This window comes from Nannochloropsis gaditana, assembly GCF_000240725.1.
Source record: "Nannochloropsis gaditana CCMP526 unplaced genomic scaffold scaffold296, whole genome shotgun sequence".
NCBI lineage: Eukaryota > Eustigmatophyceae > Eustigmatales > Monodopsidaceae > Microchloropsis > Microchloropsis gaditana.
In genome coordinates, this window is record NW_005803657.1 from 1 (window position 1) to 22,749 (window position 22,749).

A 22,749-nucleotide genomic window follows, 5' to 3' on the forward strand; every position below is an offset into this window, starting at 1 on the left:
AAAAAAACTACCTCGCCCTCCCTCCCCTCTATGGTATCCGTCATTATTCCGCAAGTGCCTCTTTCGAAGACACTTTCGGCCCCACCAGGACCTCGAAGGGCCTCTCCCCCCCCTTCCACTCCCCTCCCCCCCCTTCCCCCCCTCCCCACCCTCCTCCGCCCCCAAACGAAGTCAGCGCCATGGGTCGTGCCTTCTCCTTCGTCTTCACCTCGTCCACTTCGGCCTTCAAAGTAGTCGCACACAGCGTTCGTCAAAAATGAGCTACTTTTGCCAAAAATCGGGCGCCACAACGTGCTGTAGAAAAAAGACAAAACGGGCACGGAGGACAGGAGCTCGTGGAGTGACCAATGATCGACGTGATGAGAGATGCGCATCGAGCCCGTGCTGGTCTCTGGGGCCTCGCTCTCGGTCTCCAAGGTCAAGATTGTGATGGTGTGCAGAGAGAAGGCACACAGGGACGGCAAGCCCCGGGGGAAGTATTTTATCTGCCAGTCAATGACTAGATGATTCCCTCCACGGGTGACACTGCGAGTCTTGATTTCTGCCCTGGAGAAAAGCCCACGCAAAGCACGGAACTGGCCCACGCAAGCCTTCGTATCGTGAGTGACCGTGACCAGGGGATCGATGAAGGATGCGGTTTCGGGCACGTAATGCTTTCCAAACACCGCCTTCACATCTCCCGTTAGATCGTACAATGACTTCACCGCTGTGTACAATACGGTCGCATCATTCATGCTCTCCTTGGAAACAGTCCTTGAGTGAGGGGGGCGGGAATGCGGCCGTGAGGGGGAGACAGGGATTAGCGTAGGCAACCCTGCCGAAGAGGGAGCGTACGGCATTTTTATTCACGTGCCACGTTCTGATGTATTCCAGTCGTGCGGCCTGCAAATTTGTCGAATTTAGCATACCGCGGAATTAAAAAGAGTGAGCGTACGTCCAGGAATCGATGCATGGCGTAGATCGCACATTACTGTCACTCAGAGGATGCTGCTTTATTTTTATGCCCAGACTCTCGAAGACATCGCTTGCTAGATCACGATCGCCCCAAAAATTCCTGAAAATTAATACACTCCATCCTCCTCTTATCATGTCGCGGTCTCTAACGCTGCCACGACAAGATTTACCCTCCTGTTCTCTTTTCTCCAAGCGACTGGCCATCAAAATCGGGAGTAGCTCCTTTTTTGAACGTGTGCAAATAGCTTTCGGCCGCTCTTCTTCATATAATCTTCATTTTTATCTCCCTTGCTTCAGAGGTTTTTGGTCTTCTCATCAAGTGTCTGTGGTACATGCCATATGTCCACTCCGACAAGAAGCAGCTTCGGGTGGATTGGAAATCTCTTGTCTGCTAACAGGATCCTACATACTGGCATCTTCGCATCTTCTTTTCCGCAATCATGATGCTCGCCAAGCCTGCCAGCGGCACGAGTAAATCATTAGGGAAGATTTTGAACAAGCACCCCACCAAGCGTCATGGGGGGCTAGCCTTTAGTCAGGGCTCGGGATTCGTCCCATCGGTGGTCGCCGGTCCCAATGACGCGAGCACCGGGACGGTGGATTGCCTTATGCCGACTGTTGAGCAATTTGTCCGGGCAAGGGACTATGCGGGGGCCTTGGCCATCTTGGACTTCACGCGCCGTATGGAAAGGGTCGACGGAGGCTCGACACTAGAGTATTTGCTATGGCGGGCGTACTGCGCTTTCCATATGGGAGAGTACGAGCAGGCATTGCATACGTATGAAGGCATCCTTCGCGGGGAGCACTGGGCGTCGGACGGAGAGGGAAGGGACTTGAAAGACAAGAAAACTCAGAGTCCAAACAAAGGCCACTCGCAATGCACGGACGGCACGGCAGAAGTAGCAGGCCCTAAGGCAGACACGTCTCTCCCGGAAGTTCATTTGTTTCGGGCATGCTGTCACTACTACATGCAGCAGTACGAAGAAGCCGAGCGCGCCGCCATGCATGGCCCGTTGGAGGAAGGTGGACTGCGCACCCGTCTTCTCTTCCACATCGCCCACAAGCAAGGGAACGAGACGAAGCTCCTGCACTTACATCACCAGCTCAGCGACGGCGTGGAGGACCAGCTCTCTCTGGCTGCCATCCACTACCTCCGCTCCCACTTCCAAGAGGCCGTCGAGGTCTACAAGCGGCTCCTCCTCGAGCACAGGGACGACGTGGCCCTGAACGTGTACGTGGCGCTGTGCTACTACAAGATGGACCATTACGACGTGGTCATGGAGATCCTGGCGGCCTACCTCCAGGCGCACCCGGGGTCCTTGGTGGCCCTCAATCTGAAAGCATGCACCCACTACCGGCTCTACAACGGAAAGGCTGCCGAGGCGGAGCTCCAAAAGGGGCTTGGGGAGGCATATGGCGTGGACTTGCAGGAGCACGCATTGCTGAGGCATAATTTGGTGGTATTCAGGGGCGGGGAAGGGGCTCTTCGGGTCCTTCCCCCCCTGGTCGACGTGATCCCCGAGGCTCGCCTGAACCTGGTCATCTACTACCTGCGGCACAACGGCACGGAGGAGGCCTTCGAGCTGATGCGACATTTGGAGCCCAGCACCCCCCAAGAGTACATCCTGAAGGGGATCGTCAACGCCGGGCGGGGCCTGGCGCTCGGCTCTCGCGAACACTTGAAGACGGCGCAGCAGCTGTTTCAGCTCGTGGGTGCCTCGGCCAGCGAATGCGACACGATCCCCGGGCGGCAGAGCATGGCCTCCTGCTTCTTTTTGCTCAAGAATTTCGAGGACGTGAACACTTACCTCTCCTCCATTCGGACCTACATGGGCGCGGACGATGACTTCCATTGGAACTACGGCATTTCCCTGGCCGCCGTGGGAGACTATCAGGCGGCCGAAGAGTCCCTCTTTGCTGTCCGTAACGAAGAATACAAAGCCGAGCCCGCTTTTCTGGCTTGGCTGTGTCGATGCTGTATTATGAACGGCAACCCGCATTACGCCTGGGAGCTTTATCTGCAGGCCGACGCGACGGCGGGGGCCGCAGCGACTTTTGCACTTTTGCAGCTTGTGGCCAATGACTGCTATCGGATGGGCCACTTTTTACTGGCGGCCAAGGCCTTCCACGTGCTGGAGCGCTTGGACCCCGACGATCCTGAGTATTGGGAGGGGAAACGCGGGGCGTGCGCTGGAGTCCTACAGCTCTGCTTGGCGGGGACGTTGCCCAAGGAGGAGCTACAGGAAGCGATGATTTTGCTCCGGGAGGGAAACGTGAACAACCCCCAGGCGGAATACATGCTGAGGGTCATGAAGAAATACGCTATGGAGTGAAGCCCCGGGGGAAAGAGGAGGCACCGGAGGCGCATGTGATTATAAACATGTACATTCAACAAACCAAGAAATAGAGGAAATATATTTGGAAGAATTCAGCTTTACCACGAAGAATGTTGCTTCCTCTTGGCGCATCAGTGGGGGCACTTCATCCGTGCACTTGCGGCCACCGCCTCAAGCTTGATCTCCTGTAGCGCAGGGCTGCCTCTATATAGGACGGTGAATAGCCCTTTAAAAGCAACAGCGATTACTGCGAATGCGGGCGCTTAGAGCCGCTTGACTGTATCGCTTTTTGTCTTTCTGGTTGTTTTTCATCGACCTGGAGGGGCCCGAAATGCGGTCTTCGAGGGCTAACCAGACACAGGGCGTTGGCCATTGATATTTCGCTCCCCCCTTCCCCTCCATGTAGCCATTACCACACAATACAAAGCTCCCCCGACTCTTACTGGCATGCTTGTACAGATTTTGTCAGCCGCTACTTGTAGTTATCGATCATTGGAGGTAGTTGACTGGAAAGACCACTTGATACGAATACCAACAAAACACAATACCCGCCGCATCCTCCGCCTTCCTACAACTATGCTTGGTTCAACACGTTGGCAAACTTATTACGCGCTATTCAGGGTTAGCTGGCAATCTCTCTAGCCCCAGAGGTCCCTCCCCAGCTCCTCGCCGGGCGGGAGATGATGAAAACGTGCCAGGGAGCGGAGGAAGAATCACAGCCCGTGCTCCCACTCGCAACAACTGCCAAACAAGGCACATCCGCCCTTCCTCCCTCGCGCTTTGGCACTCATTTGACATCAATGCACCCTGCTTACGCGCGTGGAAACCGGTGACCCCACCAGGTCTTGTGGCAGCATGCATTGCCTCTGATCTTCCCGTTTGACCTCCGAAACCAGAGCTTTTCCGCTGACCTCACGCACGCCCGTCGCATTTGTCCTCTTTCTATACCCACCCAGGCGCGCTGTCCCGCTCCACGCCACTGAGTGTCAAATAGTGGTTTCGAATCCTGTTGTCATGTCGACTCCGGCTGATAAAGAAGTCCAGGTACGTGGTTGCGTAGGAGAGGAAGGCATCTGTGGTTTGGATCCAGTGGTCTTAGGACCACGATACTAGATGCCGTGTATGTAAACCGAAAGGGCAATTTTTCATTCTGTCTTCATCAACATGCATCAACCTGCAGCGGAAGAAAGCGTACAAGAAAGGCATTGACTCGGACGATGCACGTCGACGTCGAGAAGAAACGCAAATCCAAATCCGAAAGAACAAGCGGGAGGAGTCACTAAACCAACGCCGACGCACGGATGACTTGGGAAACGCACTCGGTGTAAACAATGCGGGCGCGGGGGGGGGAAGCGCGGCTTTAGATATGGCTCAGCGCCTGAAAGAAGTGCCAGCCATGGTTGCGGGGGTGTCATCGATGGATCCGGCCGTGCAATTAGAAGCCACCACGCAGTTTCGCAAACTGCTGTCCATAGAGAAGAATCCACCGATTCAACACGTCATAAATGCAGGAGTAGTGCCGCGGCTTGTGGAATTCTTGCAGCGGCAGGAGAATCCCCCCTTGCAATTTGAAGCGGCCTGGGCCTTGACCAACATTGCCTCTGGGACCTCAGAGCACACCAAAGTAGTGATCTCTGAGGGCGCCGTACCCATCTTCGTCCAGCTTTTGAGCTCTCCCAATGACGACGTCCGCGAACAGGCGGTCTGGGCCCTTGGGAACATAGCGGGCGACTCGCCCCAATGCAGAGACCTGGTGTTGGGGCAGCACGCCTTGCTCCCCCTCCTCCAGCAGCTGCATGTGAATTCCAAGCTAACCATGCTTCGAAACGCGACCTGGACTCTGTCCAACTTTTGTCGAGGAAAGCCCCAGCCTGACTTCGAGGTGGTCAAGGCGGCGCTTCCCACCCTGGCGCAGCTTATCTACTCTCCCGATGAGGAGGTGCTGACCGATGCCTGCTGGGCCCTGTCCTACCTCTCGGACGGCCCGAACGAGAAGATCCAGGCCGTGATCGAAGCCGGGGTCTGCAAGCGCTTGATTGAGCTCCTCATGCACCCCTCGTACACCATCCAAACGCCCGCGCTCAGGACGGTGGGCAACATCGTGACGGGAGACGACCTGCAAACGCAGATCATCATTGGCTACCATGCCCTGCCCTGCCTCCTCGCCTTGCTCAACCACATGAAGAAGACGATCAAGAAAGAGGCATGCTGGACCGTCTCCAACATCACGGCCGGCAACAAGGACCAGATCCAGGCTGTGATCGACCAGGGGATGATTCGCCCCTTGATCGGGCTTCTGGAAACAGCCGACTTCGATGTGAAGAAGGAGGCGGCCTGGGCGCTTTCCAATGCCACCTCCGGTGGAACGGCGGAGCAGATCAAACATTTGGTGGAGCAAGGCTGCATCAAGCCGCTCTGTGACCTGCTGGTGACCGACGACAACAAGATCATCTCCGTGGCGCTTGAGGGCTTGGAGAACATCTTGAAGGTCGGAGAGCGGGAAACAAAATGGTTGGTGCGGAGTACAATGAAATGGCCGCCCTGGTTGCTGAGCTGGGTGGATTGCAGAAGCTGGAGGAGCTTCAGAACCATTCTTCGGAGCAATTGTACGAAAAGTCGGTGAGCCTGATTGAACGGTTCTTTGGAGTGGAGGAAGAGGCAGTGGAGGGAGGGGTTGCATCGCAGGCACCGCAACCGAATGGCACTTTCTCCTTCTCGACGGGGGAGATGGGTGGAGGACCGGGCGCCGGTGGAGGTGTGGGCGGCGGTGTCCAGCCACCCGGCAGCTTTAATTTCAACATGGGTTAGGGTTGGAAAGGGAGAAGAGCGAGATGGCGGAGTGGGGAGGTGCAGTGTGGAGGAAGCCACACAAAGGTGAAGGGTGCTAGTTGGCGCATGAGTTGCATGTTAGGAAGGCCGCACGTGACCTCGAGTGGAACCAGCTGGTGGGTCCTTGGGTGAAGAGGCATGCAGCCCACACCATGCCCGCCGGCTCGGTGCGATAGACGTGGTCACAAGCTTGTGTAAAATGGCTGGTGTGTTGATTCTGCGGCGCGATCTCTGGTCGCCTCCAGGTGCTTCTCGGAAGAAGAGGTCTTTGGTCTAGCTTACACCCTTTCATATCCTCCCGTTGTTGCCTCTCCCGAAGCCGAAAAACAATGGAGAATTCTATACATCAGTATCGGGATGCTCTATCAAATTTCACGCATCAGTTCTTGTCGTCGAATGTCTTTTTTCTTTCTGTTTTGGACTCCAGTTTTATGCAGTTGTCTTGCACTTCTGTACGGCGGGTGTAGGCGGCTCCTTCCTTTTTCTTTTCAAGGTGTGACCCGATCGCAGGCAGCACAAGCGGGCGTGCTTTCAAGCATTTGCTCTCCATGCAGACCTTTCTGTGACCACCACTAACCCCGTTTCCCGTATTTTACCTAGGCTCCACATTCAGCATTTCGCAAGCATTAAGTTTTCTTGTCCGCGAGCACTTTTCTCTGTACCACCTCCCTTCTTGCTCCGTTTCTTCTCGGCACCCTCCTCCCCGACGTTGCCAATTTCCTTCGAGACTGCTTTAGAGCCCGAGACCGCCGACACAGATGTCGCTTTGTTGAATTGAGCTTGCTTGCTCTTGAGCGCGGGGCCGTTGCCGAGGGTGCGGGTCACCGTCGAAACGCCGTCCACAAAACGTGTCCGAAAGATAACGTTGGCGTTGTTGAACATGCCCTCCTTCAACGACACGACGATGAATTGCGAGTGAGAGAAATGGGTGCGGAGCATGGCCCCAATATTTTGCGTGTGCGACAAGTCCAAGGCGGCGTCCACCTCGTCCAAAATGTACATGGGCGCGGGCTTAAAAAGCAGCAGGGATAATATGAGAGAGAGGGCCAACAAAGAACGTTGTCCTCCGCTCAGCTCTGTCAAGGTCTCTTTCCAGACACTCCCAAATGCGACCTTTACCTCCAGGCCTTCCAACACAGAGCCTTCTTCCACCGGATCCAGCTTCGCGTTCGTTCCCGGCAAAAGGGTTGAGAATATAGAGCCGAAATCTCGATTGACCTTGACCCATGTCGTCTGCAGCGCCTCATTCTTCTTCACCTCCAGCTCTTCTATCACGCTCATCATTTTTATCTTGTCATTGTCGATCACTTGGAGCTTCTTGCCCAGCTCTTCATACTCGGCCTCCACCTTCTCTATCATGGCCATCACCTTTTTGTTGATGTTTTTCGCCAAAGTCGCCTGCTCTTCCTGTAGCTTCCCCAGCAGATGATGAGCTTTGGCGGGTTTCCGGGCTTCAAAATCGTAGTCCGTATGGGGCCGTCCAAAGAATTGCTTCTCCGTCTCCACCCACGGATGTTTCTCCAGGAGCGCGCTTAGGGCGCGTCGAACCGCTGTTTTGTCCTTTTGGAACCGACCGATTTTGTTTTCAAGCTTTTTGCTTTCGATTTCTGACGCTGAGATTTCTTTCTCGGCCTTGGTTTTCTCAGACTCCAGCTTGTGAATCTGCTTGTCGCACACAGCCACTTGTTGCTTTGCTTCGGCCAACGTATGCTTCGCTGTTTCGTACGCCTCGCGCTTTCCCTTCAATTCTGTATCCATGGCCTCCACTTCCGATTTCAATTTCGACAAACCCTCCCTGGATGCAGTCAGCTGGGCTGCGACGCTTGAATCCTCCCCCTCGAGCTCTTTCACTTCCAACTCAAGCTTCTTCCGGCGATGTTCCGCTGTGTTGACTTCGGTGGCCGCGGCCTCCTGTGCCTTCTTGGCCTTTTTCAAATCATTCTCCAAACCCTTCAACTTTTCCTCCCTTTTCTTCCGCAAACCTGCCTCCTGCTGCTGCAACGTCTTGTGTCGAGCTGCCGCTTCGACCGCTTTGGCCTTGGCCGCCGCCACTGCGGCTTTCGACTCTGCAAGCTCTTTTTCTTGCTTCTCCACCTGTGTTGCGTACATCCCGTGCACACTCTGCGAAACCCGCTCTTCCAACAAGCGAAGCTCATACTCCTTCATCTCCAGAGCCGCCGTCAACTTGCCCCTCTCTTTATCGGCGGAGCCCTGCTTGGCCAGAGCGCTTTCCAGCTCCTTGACGCGGGCCTCGAGGGAAGATAGCTCCGCGGTAGCCCCCTTTAGTTCCTGGAGTTTTCCCAAGATAGAGTTCCCGATTGGCTTGGACCCCCCCGTCAAAGTGCCAGATGGGTCGAAGGAGTCCCCTGCCAGCGTGACGGTGCGCCGCCCAATCTCCTTGTTGAAAGTTAGTGACTTGGCCACGTCCAAGGTATCGCACACAAGGGTGCTGCCAAACACGTGCTCCATGGCGGCGCGCACTTCGGAATCGTAACCGACCAATTCCAGGGCCAGGCGCGCCGTTCCTCCCTGCCGCTCCGCCAATTGGGTGGCTTTCTTGAGACGCCCCGCCTCCACGACGTGTCGGGAGATTTTATTCAAGGGAATGATCGTCACGCGCCGCTTTAGCCCACCCTTCTGCAAGAGCAACTTGCCCGTCTGTTCGGTGTCGGTCACGACCTGGTAGAGCTTGCCCCCTGCCACGACCTCGATGGCCGTGGCTGCGGAGTGGTCCTTCAAATTCAAGAGCCGAGCCACCGTTCCTTTGACACGGGATCTGTCAAACCCCTTTTCAGGATCACGGTACTCAAACGCCAGCCTGCCTTCCACTTGCGCCGCCAGGGTCTCAATCTGGTCGCGCAACGCGTCCCGACGGGGTTCGACATCCTGTAGCTGGGCTCGGAGCTGGTCGGCGGCGGCTTCCTCCGACCCTAGGGCCTGCAGCTTACCACGCAAGTCCGCCACAGCGGATTTTAGGGCCTCCCTGTCCTTCTGGATCTTGACGCCTTCCTTCTCCGATTTTTTCAGCTCCTTCTTGGCCTCCACGATGGCTTTTTCCAAATGAGTGATCCGCAGGCCCAAGCGCTCTGCCTCCCCCTCCGCAGCATGGGCTGCCTGGCTGGAAGAAGCGATTTGGTCGGTCAAAGTGGCAGCGTCCTCCCTGTCGCCACCCTCTGAGGTTCCCGCACACATGGCCTGATAGGCATGGTCCATTTCCTGCAGAAACTTATCCTTCTCCAGGAGCACCGCCTGCGCTGCCGACACCGAGCTTTCGCACGCCTGAAGCTCTTTGACCTTCTCATTGAGCGCCCCGTGAGCATCCCCCACCTGCTGCTGCATGGCCTCCAACGCCTTCTCCTCCTTATCCAGGGTACTCTTCTTGTTCTTCCAATGCGTGTTTATCTTCACCAGCTCCTTGGAAAGTGATTCCTCCTTCGACTTTGCCTTTTCAAGCGCTTTGCCATAGTCTTTCTCCCGCAGGTCGTGGAGCTTGGCCGCCTCAGCACCTCGTTCTTGCACCGCCGCCTTCAGCGACTGGACAGTTTGTTTGAGCCGGTCCCGTTCAGTCTCCATACCCAAGAGCTCTTCTGCAGACCGGGACACCTCCTCGTGGTATTGTGTGTACTGATGCGCGACGCACAGCCTCTGGAGCTTCTCGATCTCTGTGTTGTTCTTCGACCACTGCAAATAGTGCTTGCGTTCTTTGCGGAGGCGTTCCAGGGTCGGCGTGATCTCATTCACCAACACCTTTTGAATCTCGGACATCTTGGCCGCCTTCTTTTCGATGGTCTTCAACGCGGCTTGCTTCTTGTTCTCGAACATGCGGGTCCCTGCCGCCTCCTCGATCATGCCCAGGATCTCGTGCGGCTTCATGTTCAATACCTTGGTGATCCGACCTTGCATGATTAAAAAGTGAGGGTTGTTCACATTTAGCTGGACCGAGTGGAACAGATTCTGAACCTGAGACGCCTGCACCGCGTGGCCGTTGATCAGATACTTGTTCTTGCCCCCTATCACCACCTGTCGGGTCACGGATATCCGGTCAAAGTGCTCATAGCCGACGGGACTGCTCTTTTTGTCCGCGTTATTAAAATTGATGGTAGCGGTAGCCTTGGTGACTCCTGCCTGCCCTTGCTTATACACGAGCTCTTGGAGGTTGCCAACTCGCACGTGCGAAAGGTTGGAGATGCCGAGCACGAAGCAGATTGAGTCGAGGATGTTGGATTTGCCGCTTCCATTCAGGCCCGTTATAGCATTAAAGCACGGGTCAAAGCCAGAGACGACGGTACGCGTCGCATAAGATTTAAATCCATCGATTATGACCTCTTCAATGTACATGCTTCCGAATCAATGACGGGCCAAGTTGGTGTCTTCTGACCAATGCAAAAGAACGAGCGGGAAGGGAAGCGAGAAAACGCTGCCCGGAAGCCTCGCCCCAGAAACGGCAAAAAGAGGAGTCCGGTGAACTTCGAAACTACGTGTATATAAATGTGTAGATTTGGAGAAGTATTGATAAGCGCATCACATGTCAAGCACACGCGAAATGCTTGACAAAGCATACGCTCGCTTATATGACGCCGGCAACGGAAAGCGGCAGACAAACAAATGCTGAAAGATGGACGGTAAAAATGGAAAAGGACATATAAATGCTGCGATATACGAAGCAGAACTAGCTAAAGGTCAGCCACTTCTGTTGGGAGAAGGAATGCGCAATGCGTCTTCCACCGCATTCCTCCTTAACACGGGTACGCGGACTTGGCCTGGAAGCACACCGGAAGACACAATGGATTTTGTAAGACGGGGCACCTCGAGGCCGATCAGGACGTCCCCGACTTACTCCATCTCATCCACGGATTTCATGCGCGCTAAAAATCCCGCGTGGCAGGGATGATTGTGCCTGCATGTGGCATACAACCATGGCCTGGCCATCGCCCGAAATTCTTCCGCGAGCGTCATCGGAGTCGGCGAATGGCGGGGCAGCAGGACGAAAGGGAGGACAAGCGGCGTGAATTTCTGGAATTTGGACACCCAGGCGAGGCAATGGTCCATGTGATGTTACTATAGAGTATGAATTTTACCTTTTCCATCATTTTTTGAGTTTAGATCAGGTATTTATGAGACGTCTTACTGGTGTAAAGCGGCCGCACAGCGCCGGGGCTGCTGGGGCGCAAGACGACGGTGGCCGTAATGACACAAGACGGACATCCGCGCCACCTTTTTTTATGGGTGCTAACGACTCTGGCAGTAGTAGATTAAGCAGGCGCCATGGAGAGGACGGAATTCAGTTTGCTGAGTCCTCCTACACGACAACCGGAGCTGCAGCCCCCGCATTGGCAGCCTCAGCGGTAGCTGACGACGAGTCCCCTGCGATGGATAACACACAAGAGGTCATCTGGCAGGCCTCTCCGAAACGATATCGACCCATGCAACGACATTCTACTGGACTAGTACATAAAGAATTGAGTATTATCCAGGACATGCTGGCAAGCAAGGAAAACATAGATCAGACCCGCCTGTTCGAGCAGCAATCGGATCAGCACCATGCACATCAAAGACAGGATGAGTCCTTGGTACGATCCATTGATGTAAGCAATAATTGGAGCGATAAGAATGGTGACGACCTGAAGCAATCTCACAAGGATCAGGAGCATCCACTGCTACAGCAACAACCGCGTGCTTCTTTTTCTTCGTCATTGCTGCGAAATCTCTTATTCCGAAAGTCGCCCGCAATAAATCGCCACGCCTGCAAAACATCCACCGGCGACAGTATTATCGAAAAATCAAGTATGTCGAAATGCACCAAAAAGTCTCCTTCAATGCATAAACGGGAACAAGCTGAGACGGCGGGTGAAGAAAGTGTGGCAGAGGATATCGAAGGTTGTCTAAAGAATGGCCGTTGCCTTCCGTTTTCTGTCGGGAAGCGCTCAAAACCAGGGCTAGGCCAATCTTCGAGGCTCTCACTGATTCGTCCCCCGAAATTGAAGAATGAGAATCTGAGTGGGCTGGATATTGGGGCAGGAAAAGACGGTCTTTGGACAGAAAATGTCAACACTGACAGCAGCGGCTTGGGAGCGGCGTCCTCTGGAGTGGATGAGCTGGCTAGGTCCCTGAGGCCCGAACATTTCTCAAAAAATTGTCAACCCCACATTCAGCAGTCGTCTCCGTCCGCGGCTGGTCCACGTCGACCAAGGGACAAGGTATCACGGGACGGGCCCGCGTCGAGATCATGGGAGGTTATCCAGGATGGGACAATCCGCGACTGTGTCGGACCGATAAAAGGAGATGAGGCGACGGGCGGGCGCCGATTCTTGGACATCCTGGAGCAGATTGAGGAAAAGCTGAGCCAGGAAGAGGACGGTGGTGGAGAGATCCGGGCACATAAGGACAGCGGACCGAACTCGGCGCCCGTGGATGGAGAGAAGGATTCAGAGCGGGAATGTGTCGAGCGACAGGAAGAGGCAAAGCCGTGGGAGGAAGCAGATGATTCCAATCTGTGGACCGATAATGACTGGGCCCAGATCTTGCAGCTCACACAACAAGCAGCGCCTGCGTCTTCTCCGCCATCGGCGCTTTGCCGATCCGTTTCCTCCCCCAAGAGGGAAGATGGAGCAGCAGCAGCCGAATCCACCGCTCCTGAGACCCCTATGGAGACAGCAGCAGCGGTACCTTTGTTCACTGCCACTCAAATCTTAGACCAGCCATCTCCTTCACCCTCCTGCGTGCAGGAGCATCCCCTTGAAATCCCAGCAGCCCCCCCCCAGCCCGGCGTTACCTCCCTCCCAACCCCCTCGCCCGCCGACGACGCCTATCCGGGGTTGGAGGAAGCAAAAGGCTACTCTCGCTATCGGGTTGAAGATGTGCAAGGTGGACCGCAAGGAGATGACAGCCTAGTCGTGGACGCTTTGCATTTGGCCTCGGGCCAGCGCGTAAATCTCCTCGTTGGGCCTCCCTGGAGCCTGGAATGCCCTCCACAACGAGGAAACTTGGTCCATATTATAAGCACAGACCCGCGTGAGACGGACTGTGACCAGCGTGGACGAAGAAAGGACGGGCTTTTGACCGTGGTAGATCGCACACGGAACCATCTGGTCCTACACCCTGACTTCTTGGTCTCCCCCTCCTCCGTCATCGCCGGCTTGCGATGCGACCGGCGGGCGGTCCTGCAATTTTCCATGTCCTCGTCCTCCGGGTCCAGTCCCGTGACCATGATGGGCAACCTCAAGCACAGCCTGATTCAAACCACCCTCCTGCTGCTCAACGAGCGTGACAGGTTGCTGCCCCGCCTCGCCGACGGTTCCATCGTCGAGGAGATTGAGCGGGTCGCGGATCACGTCATACAGCGTTTTCGTGTCCAGCTCTACGGCCTACGGGTGCCGGAAGCGGAGGCCAGACAGGAGCTTCTTGATTTGATTCGCCCTCTGGTGGAATGGGCTCGTCTGCTTTATCTTTCTTCGCCTCAAGATCGGCAGCACGCTGGGGGAACTGGCATCCCAGAGGTGCAAGTGCAACGCGTCCAGCATGTGGAGGAGAGCATCTGGTCGTCCACTTACGGGCTCAAAGGGAACATTGACGCCACGCTCGGCGCAGTGCCTCTAGGATCCGTCCGGCAACAGCAATTGCTGGAAGAGCATCGGCGTAATGACGGAGAACACGAACACCTGTTGCCCTTGGAACTGAAGAGCGGTTCCGCCATAAATGAAACCGAGCACCGGGGCCAGGTCATGCTCTATGGTCTCCTGCTCCAGGATCGGTACGGCCATGCCGGCCGCAGCAGAATGGCCTCAGCACGACAAAACGCGCGAGCCAGAGCAGGGGACTCGGGTTTGCTTGCCTACTTGAGAACAACCGGCGTAGAAACACGCACCGTGGCTGGGCGAGAGTCCGAAATCCGCCAATTGCTGATAGTGCGAAACCGCGTCGCCCAAGCGTGCATGCAAGCCGGGCAAAATCCTGAACGGCCCTTACCTCCGGTCTTGGCCCATCCAGGGGAGTGCTCCAAGTGTTTCCAGGTAGCGGAATGCATGGTCTACCACCAAGCCTTCGAAGATGGTACAGCGCAGAGCAGTGCCATCGGACAGCTTTTCGATGATTTGACCGGTCACCTCCAGGAAGATGATCGAGTATACCTCCGCAAGTGGGATCGGCTCATTGGCCTGGAAGCCAACGCCTCTGTTCGGGCCGGACGAGAATTGTGGCACCGTCGGGGGGCGGCCCAAGAGGAACGGACGAGTCGATGTTTCAGCGATATGGTGTGCAACAAGGCAAAGGCTCTTAAGGAAATGGATGGCCCCGCCTATCTGTATCGATTCGCCCGCCGAAATTGGGAAGATGCAGGTCGATCCGACCCAGCAGCCGGTGGTGCCAAGATGAAGGGTGGTGAGGACCCCCGTGTCCCACGCTCCTTGCACGAAATGGCAATCGCGGTAGGCGATCGCGTGCTTGTGAGTACCGAGAGCCTGGTCGTGGCTGGTGACAGCGCGGGACAAACGGAGTTGCTGCCTTTTCAGCACGTAAACTTGACAAGCGGTAATGTCAGCGCTATAAGCGAGATGGCGGTGGAGGTCGTTTGCTCTAAGGCAATTGCCGTCCCGGGATACCCGGACTTTTCGTTCGCTTCCACATCCACGTCTCAAGCGGGCAATAGACAGGCCGCCCATCACGTTTCCAGAGGCTTGGTTGTAGCCTACCAGGACGATTTCAGAGATGTGGGACTGCCGCAGCTGCCGGCATCCAAGGACGTTGTGGTGTTCAGGATAGACAAAGACAACACTTTAATGAATTTTACAACCATGCGCTCAAACATCATGAGTCTCTTTACTGGACCGGTAGAAAATGCCAAAAAGGGCACCGATGTACATGCACACAAGGAGCCTCGACCAAAAGGAGGACTACGCTTAGTCCCGACAGCAGGAGACGAAAAACGGCGTCGCCTCATCGTCCATCTGCAGCCTCCATCCTTCTCCCAAAAGCCCTGCCCCGTCCCCTTTGATGCGGTCACTTTACTGCGACAGCAAGGGAGTAGGGAGGTGAGAGGATGTGGGGAGAAACAGCTTCGAGAGGAGTTCTCACGGCTTAATCCGGACCAGCAACGGGCCGTTGAGAAAGTCTTGACAGCACAAGACATGGCTTTGCTCTTGGGGATGCCGGGGACTGGCAAGACCTGGACGATTGCCTTCGTCATCCGCGCTCTGGTGCTGACCGGTAAAAGTGTGCTCATCACGTCCTACACGCACACTGGCGTCGACACGGTGCTCCATAATTTGCGCGAACGTCAAGTACCCTTCATACGACTGGGTCGGGCCGCACAGGTCCAGTCCGCGTTGCACGACTCATTACTGGAGGCAAACGACGGGCTTGCTTCTATGGCCGCGCTCGACGCCAAGTTGGGTACGGCGCAGGTGGTGGCGACGACATGCCTAGGGGTCCGGCATGCCGCCCTTGCCTCGCGGCGCTTCGACGTCTGCATCGTGGACGAAGCAGGGCAGATCCTCGAGCCTGTTTGCCTTGGGCCCTTGCGCCTCGCCACCTCCTTCGTGCTGGTCGGCGATCACAACCAGTTGCCACCCCTGGTTGTTAGTCCTCTGGCAGCCGAGGACGGCATGGGCGAGAGTTTGTTCTCCCGCCTCTCTCAAGCCCATCCTCAGGCGGTCCAGTGTCTGACATTCCAGTATCGCATGAACGGTAATATCATGTCTGTCTGTAACTCCTTGGCCTACGCCAATCAGCTTCAGTGTGGCGATGACAGCGTAGCGAATGCCAAACTTGAGTTGCCTCGCTTTGATCGTCTACGTATTCTGCGGGCGGATGGCGCTTGCGAGGTCCAGATCGGCAAGACTGGATGGTTGGAAGAGTCCTTCGCCCCGCATCGGTCGGTTTTATTTCTGGACACGGATGGTATTAGCCTGAATCCACTCGAAGATGGGTTGGTCAAGGCAATGGTGAAGCAAGAGGACGCGCTGATCGACATCGTGAAGTTGCGGGGAAATGAAGGCTGTGTGGACGATCCCACGAGACGGCTCGGGGAAAGAATACAGAGCGAGGGGCAGCCGAGATGGAAGCACGACCAGATGTGTCCATCGAACCTGACAAACCCCACAGAGGCCCGGTTAGTCGCCCAACTAGTCACTGCCTTGGTCTTAGGTGGGGTGCCGGCGGAGAACGTCGCCGTCATCAGCCCCTTGCGTTCTCAGCTTAAGCTTTTGCGGAGGCGACTCCAGCACGTCAAAAATCTGGAAATCAATACGGTGGACAAGCTCCAAGGGATGGATCGGGACTGCATCATTATTTCCATGGTCCGCTCCAACGCGGAAGGAGTCGTAGGCCACCTCCTGCAGGATCGACGGCGGATTAATGTGGCGGTCTCGCGGGCCAGGAAAAAGCTTTTGATCGTTGGCTCTGTCACTACGCTTGGCAAAGCCTCCACTACGTGCGAACTGGTCGACCTTATGAAGGCGCGTGGATGGATTCTTTCATTGCCGCCCAAGGCGCACGAGCTCTATGATGAGCGGAACTTGGATGCGATCTCCCTTCTGACAGCAACAGAGTAAGCCACAACGAAAAAGTGACTTAACTAGAAGGCAAATGAACGATATTTTTTACCCAAAACGGCAAAACGTGTGAGAGGGTCCGTAACGCTACTCATTCGATGTCCTTGAATAATATTTGTATTTCTTGCTCATTTTGTATGACCAGACTAGTCCCTTGATGACCCTCAATTGTCTCTGTCTTGATTTCAAGCAGCTTTCGCTGAGCGAAATTCGCTTCAACCTGATCGCCGGTCAACGAGGACGTCTGTGTCCAGTAGCTTGATGAAGATGTCAGGATACAGGAGGAGGAAAATAAGAAACGTTCGTGGCATCCTCATCAAAATGGGCTGACATGACAAGGTGTGTCATCATCACAAATTTAATCACAAATTCTTATTCCGAAAGTGCCCGACGGCAAATTCATGGGTACCTTTTCGCCGGTTATTTTGTCTTCGACGAGCGGAGGACGTTCCTGTCTGGGCACGTACCCCGTGTCCCCTGGTTTAAGCCACAGCCCCTGGTCCGCTGGGTCCTGCCCCTTGCCCTCTGGCAGGTAATCTAGATGATTCTGGTTGGGATCCACGACCTGCTCTGCTGTGGTGTCGCCTCGCTCATCACGTGCATTCGATGAGGGTTCGGGACTGACGTCTTTCGCCTTGCTCGAAGTCGTCGCTTTCAGAAAGCGCCCTTGGCAGAGACCAGGCAATTTAAATGAGGCCAGGGCGCGGCACAGCAGCATAGTCAATTTCTGCTATGTATATGTAGGCATTTCGTTCATGTGTATCTAATAAAGCGACTCAAGACAGCCATGCAATCGCGGTGCATGGCACCACAGAACAACTTGTACGTTCCGGGGAGTGAAGAGGTCAGCTGTGCGCTTTGCAAGCCCTTACATGCCATATTGGTGCCGTCATTTCTCCCGTTGTACTGCATCAATCACCTCCCTCGTACAAGACGGCAATTTATGCAGCATCATGGCGTCTAACATCGTCGATAATATGGTTCGATACGAGTGGCTTCTCCGTACCTGATGCATGACGTCTGTGGGCCGGCTCGATAAGATCCGAAGGCTTACGGGCCCAAGGAATGGGCAAGTTGTGGGTGGGTGGGTTTCGATTCTTTTTCGGATCAGGATTTTACAACTATTTAAATGTGTCTAATTTGGCAGGAAAGCTGTCTAAAGGCTTCAAATGAGTGAAAATATCTCAAATAAATTAAAAAGGCCATCAAGCCCATGCGCTCCGCACGCTTTTCGCTCTGTCTCTCCTTCTTGGACTCAAAGCTCGCCACACATAGGTGGCATTCTTCTTGGACAGAAAGGGAAGTGGAGCTTCCGGAACAGGTAGCGGCGGCACCATAGCCGCCCCATCAACTGGTGCTGGTCATGAAAAACCGCAATACCGGATCGACGAAGGGAAGCCAAGCTCCTACAAGACGATGGAGGGAACCAAGCTCCAGCTCATGCCATCACTTCTCATGCTGCACCAGATCGGGGCCCACGTCATCGAGCATGCGCATTACCGAATGCGTCATGATGACGAACTTGAGGCACTTGATGTCCAATGCAAGACTGGCATTGGACATTAGACCTTTTCGCCGAGCAAAGGCAGGGCGAGGAAGTGATGATAAAGATCGCATATCTGGTCGCACCGTCGGAACGATGATCTGACCCACGCATTGATGTTTACAGATTCGCTGACGCACTGCGTCGAAGCTTTCCCGACGAGGTGACAGACCGCCCAAACGTCAGCCACTATTCTGTACAATTCCGTAATCTGCCGACATGGGTCTCCTGCGACCCTGCGTCATGTCGCGAGTGCTTGTTGGGGGGCATAAAGATGAAAAGGCACGCTTTTGTGAAATCGCAGAAGTTCCGTGGTGGATCACGCATCCGGTACATCGTGACAAGTACCCACTCGGAACGATTGTGGAAGAAATGAATATGAAAGTAAAGTAACTGCCTTTTCTAGCTTTGAACTCGTTGCCATAGGACCGTACCCGTTTAATGACTTTTGCACGGCTCTTCCGGGGGAAGGGCTGGCAGTGATGTTACTTTACCGCTTCCCAACCCCTGTCCTACGGACTCAGAGCGTCGCAACACCATTACCTGGCAGAGACGATCTTGATGATATTCCTGGGCCGTGACCATGTCCAGAATGGTGATCCCCTTGACGTCATGAAGACCGGCCATCAGGGGGAGAAAATGGAAGAGCAGGTTCTGAGTCCCATGAGAACGGACCTGACCAGCATTCTGGAATGATTTCCCCGTGATATAGACGCCTTGCATGGCGTCGAGATGGAATTGCACCTGGAGCCATATGTCCTTATCGGTGTTGTTGTATAATGTACAGTGGGCCGCGTAAACCTGGCCTTGCACCAGCACTGCCGCCCCCTCCTGGTCATCCTTTGCAGGCTTGACATCAACAGATGATGTCTCAGAATCACCTTCTCTCCGAAGTGCGCGCAAAGGCCGCGACAGCCGTAGCTCGACCGGCGGGGCGGTGGAGGCGACGGCACTTGAGCACTCAACCAGGGGGCTCAACAAGGTGCCACTTTCGCCCAAGGTAGTGCGCCAAGACACCCGCAGCTGCCCCAGGGGTGTCCCTGTAGACAAGGTGGTGCGAGCGACGGGAGATGACGCTTGCATCCCGTCCTGATCGGGCGGGCCCCTGGTGTCTTCGGCCCGGTAAGACAGGCGGTAGAGGAACTGCGCCACATCTTCCGGCTGCAGGTACACGTGTCGGTCAAAGGCTGCCACACAGTCGAGTGGATCGCTTTCCCTTTCCTCGGACGGAAGTGTTGCCTCCGGGCTTCGGTCGCCCCATTGCTCCATCGCCCCCAACGCCGACCGCCCATTCGGCGCCAACCCCACCGCCTCCGAATGCAGCCTGTCGGCCGCCAGGAACGTCACGTCCTCCAGGAAGAGATTGGTGTGTCGCTCCGTGATGTTTTTGATCTGTGCCTGCACGAGCACCTGGCCCGAGGGCAAGACTCTCTGTGTGGTTGTCAGGGCGACAGGGTTGGACACCTTGAATTTGAAACGCTTCATCATCACCCTGGGGGCCTCCCCGCCAGTTCTCGTCCCCGTATTCGACGTCGGGGCAAGTTCCAGATTGATGGCCAGGTAATGCCAGTCTAGCTCTTGCAGCACATGCTCTACCACAACGTCCAAGTTCTCGCCCGGTCGCAGCTCTAGCGGCCGATCCCGACGCACCCCTAACCCTCCCCACTGGTCAGGTACAGGAGGAGGCGCATCCCCGACAAGATCAGCCTGCCGGGTTGCTACCGTGTTCTGCAACTGCACTTCGTTGCCTCGCGAAGCTTTCAGAGAGGCGTGAGCCTCGAAGAGGAGGATGGAGAATGGCAAGGTGTTGACTATAGACACGTAAGCACAGAACGTCTCGCCCAGGTAGATTTTACCAAATTCTTCAGGCAGGGTCAGTGAGGGCTGAAGCAAATAGTCGGATTGGACCAGCTCAGCTGCCAATACCGTACATGTCGACGATTTGACTCCCTCTCCCGCGCCGCTCCCTCTGTTACCCGCGCTCATGCGGCGGCTGAGCGACGCAAGCTGAGTCCCGGCCGTGGTGTTGACTTGGTCACAGAGGCGCGGCTTGTACAATCGTCGCACAAAGATTTCAGGATTTGCTGTACTTGTGCTTTGCTGCTGTTGTTCTTGATGCTGTTGTGGTTGGAGGTAGGCTGGCAGAGGGCCTCGCGATGGTGGCCCACTTGTAGTCCCTGTTGACGCCATGACAACAGGAGCGGCGACAAAATTGTGCCCTGGTACAGTGGAATAAAGCATGTACTCATTTAGTAACTCAGTCTTGTGGGTATGGATCATATGCGTTAAAAACGAGGGCTTTCAGGACATGTAGAAGGCGGCCTGCAAGGCAGGTGCGAGGTCGTCCTACGGCTTCAGCGAGCATTCCTCGAAGGATGATATCAAGTACTAAGAACCGCAGTTCGCGCTTCTGTCTCGGTGAATGACAGCAGGTTCGTCTACACAGCACTTCCACAGGTGTTTTGGGGGGAAGCGTGGGGCTGCTCCGGGCTTTTTGGCTTATGGAAACTTTTCTTCAATTGCTCGCCTGACTGGCTGCCTTCTAGTCCGCACTCTGTTTGACACCTCAATGACAACGAACAAGCATCAAAAGGGCAAACATAAGCGCCACCGGTCACAGTCTCCTATCTTTACTTCAGATGCATCCACACCTTTCAGTACTTGTGCTTCTGCTCCATCGTCAGACCGAGCAAAGACCTTTCAAGACCCAAGTGATTACCCACACGGTGGCGGGAGCGATAGCGACGTGAAAACCTATGCCGATATGTCCGGCAGCAGCAAGAGAGGGGTTACAATATTACCTGACAGCGCTGCAGATGGCATTTCTGGAGGTAAGGATCGTGCTGGTGCCAAGGATGGGAAATCTTGTCCACAAGGCAGGCGGAGCTCCATTGGACAGGCCCCCGCACCCGCCATTCACTTGCACGAATGCATCGCGGGGCTTTTTGAGGACGGTGAACACTCGATTGGAAGAAGCTACACAGAAGCTGCTCTGCAACACTGGCGCAGTCTTGACACGGAAAGGAAAGGGCAATTGCTCAGCGGCATAACGAGGGAGGATGTGTACGAGTGCTTGCGGGACGTCGAGATCACGACACAATTTCCCGTGGAGGGAGAGCCCCGCGAGGAGACAGGAAAGGCCGTGGCGCAGCAGTTCTTGCACGCAATGGAGGTCCAGGATGGTGTTTTCCGGTTTCCCTCAGCCCCATCCCTGGAATTTGTGGGCTTCTTTGCCTCGCTCGAAAGAAACTTGCTCATGTCCATGGAGGAGGAGAACCTGAGAAATCAAGCAGCCATGGTTGGATGCCTTCTCTTGTGGCGGCAGTCTTGGTGGATGTACGCAATTATTCCTGTTGTCCTTCTTCTTCTGCTCGAGAACGCTTGGTGCAGAAAAGCAAGGAGCTGCCTGTGGGAGCTCCTCTCGCAAAGCTTCCTCAGGCGACGTCGTTGGCAGCCGTATGTGCGATGGAAGGTAGAGGCTTATAGTGTTGCAGCTCTAAGCATTGCTATGGCATCGCAGAGCAAGTGGTGTTACAAAGTTACCCTGCTTTTCATAGGCCTGGTGCTCTTCCTGGACTATCGGTCTGCGTCGTCCACGTCTTTGTACGCTGACTCCAAGGCCCTCGTCACTGTCCGTCAGCTGCTTCTGCATTTACAGAAATTTCTGCTCCTCTATCTTGCCTACCATTCCTACGTCGCACTTTTCACAGTCTGCCTCTCCTACTTCCCCACTTTCACTGTTCTTCTTCTCTCCAGCGTCTACTTCCTCGCTGGGCTGGGCATCTCTCTTTTTTGGCAAATTGTGCACGACAAGCTCTTATCCTATTTCCCCCGCTGGCGGGATAGTTTAGACGCATGGTGGCAGGACGGGCGAGATGGGCTGAATCGAGCTATGGTGCTGGCGCTGATTGCCGTCACCGTTATACCCTACACATTTTACTCGAGCTGGAACACAATTCCAGCTTGGCGGGGAACCTTCTGGCGATTTTTGAGCGTGATGGTGGTGACCAATTTGGCTTCGGTTGAGGATCTGAAGCGGACCTACAATGCAGGAAAAGAGTCAGCAAGAAACGTAATGTACCGCATGAAGCGAGGGCTCAAGAGATGGAGTGCTTTTTCACGAGATGGGAATGAAGCGCCCAAAACGTGTCGGAAAGCCGGAAAAATGGATTAAATAGGCTGTATACGATGTATGTGGACACAAATGTATCATTGAAGAGCTAATGGGAAGAGCCAATGCACATAGCAGATAAATGAAGAAAGGATTGCGCATCTGAGTTGTGTTTGTTTTCACAGCTTTTAATTAGGAGGAGGAAACGTAGTTTATTTATTTTCAGCAACATGCATTACTACAAAGTATTGTAAATTATTAGTCATCTGTGGGGAGGTTCAACGGCGAGCCGTTGCCTGCCGTTGAATTTGCTCCACACGCGTGCTCAGCACTCTTCCTTGAAGTCGTGTTTACCGATGAGTACAAGAATACATATTGCACACATATGCTTATTTCAAATTCTTATGGACTAATTTTCCAGGCCGTGAT

At 54.9% G+C, this 22,749-nt stretch overlaps 4 protein-coding genes across 4 annotated transcripts; 1 reads left to right on the forward strand and 3 right to left on the reverse strand.

Moving 5' to 3' along the window:
• Window positions 1–1,478: 1,478 nt before the first annotated feature.
• Window positions 1,479–3,086, forward strand: NGA_2096200 (tetratricopeptide repeat protein 26; the record flags this gene model as incomplete). Its single annotated transcript, XM_005855083.1, has 1 exon — window positions 1,479–3,086. A coding segment is annotated over one exon (1,608 nt), but the record flags the coding sequence as incomplete, so codon positions are not given.
• On the reverse strand, window positions 3,066–3,319 carry NGA_2063600 (uncharacterized protein; the record flags this gene model as incomplete). Its single annotated transcript, XM_005855082.1, has 1 exon — window positions 3,066–3,319. A coding segment is annotated over one exon (254 nt), but the record flags the coding sequence as incomplete, so codon positions are not given.
• Window positions 3,320–18,728: 15,409 nt separating this feature from the next.
• On the reverse strand, window positions 18,729–18,968 carry NGA_2050610 (uncharacterized protein; the record flags this gene model as incomplete). Its single annotated transcript, XM_005855081.1, has 1 exon — window positions 18,729–18,968. A coding segment is annotated over one exon (240 nt), but the record flags the coding sequence as incomplete, so codon positions are not given.
• Window positions 18,969–19,090: 122 nt separating this feature from the next.
• On the reverse strand, window positions 19,091–20,059 carry NGA_2027510 (uncharacterized protein; the record flags this gene model as incomplete). The annotated part of the gene is made up of 1 exon (XM_005855080.1): window positions 19,091–20,059. A coding segment is annotated over one exon (969 nt), but the record flags the coding sequence as incomplete, so codon positions are not given.
• Window positions 20,060–22,749: the final 2,690 nt, after the last annotated feature.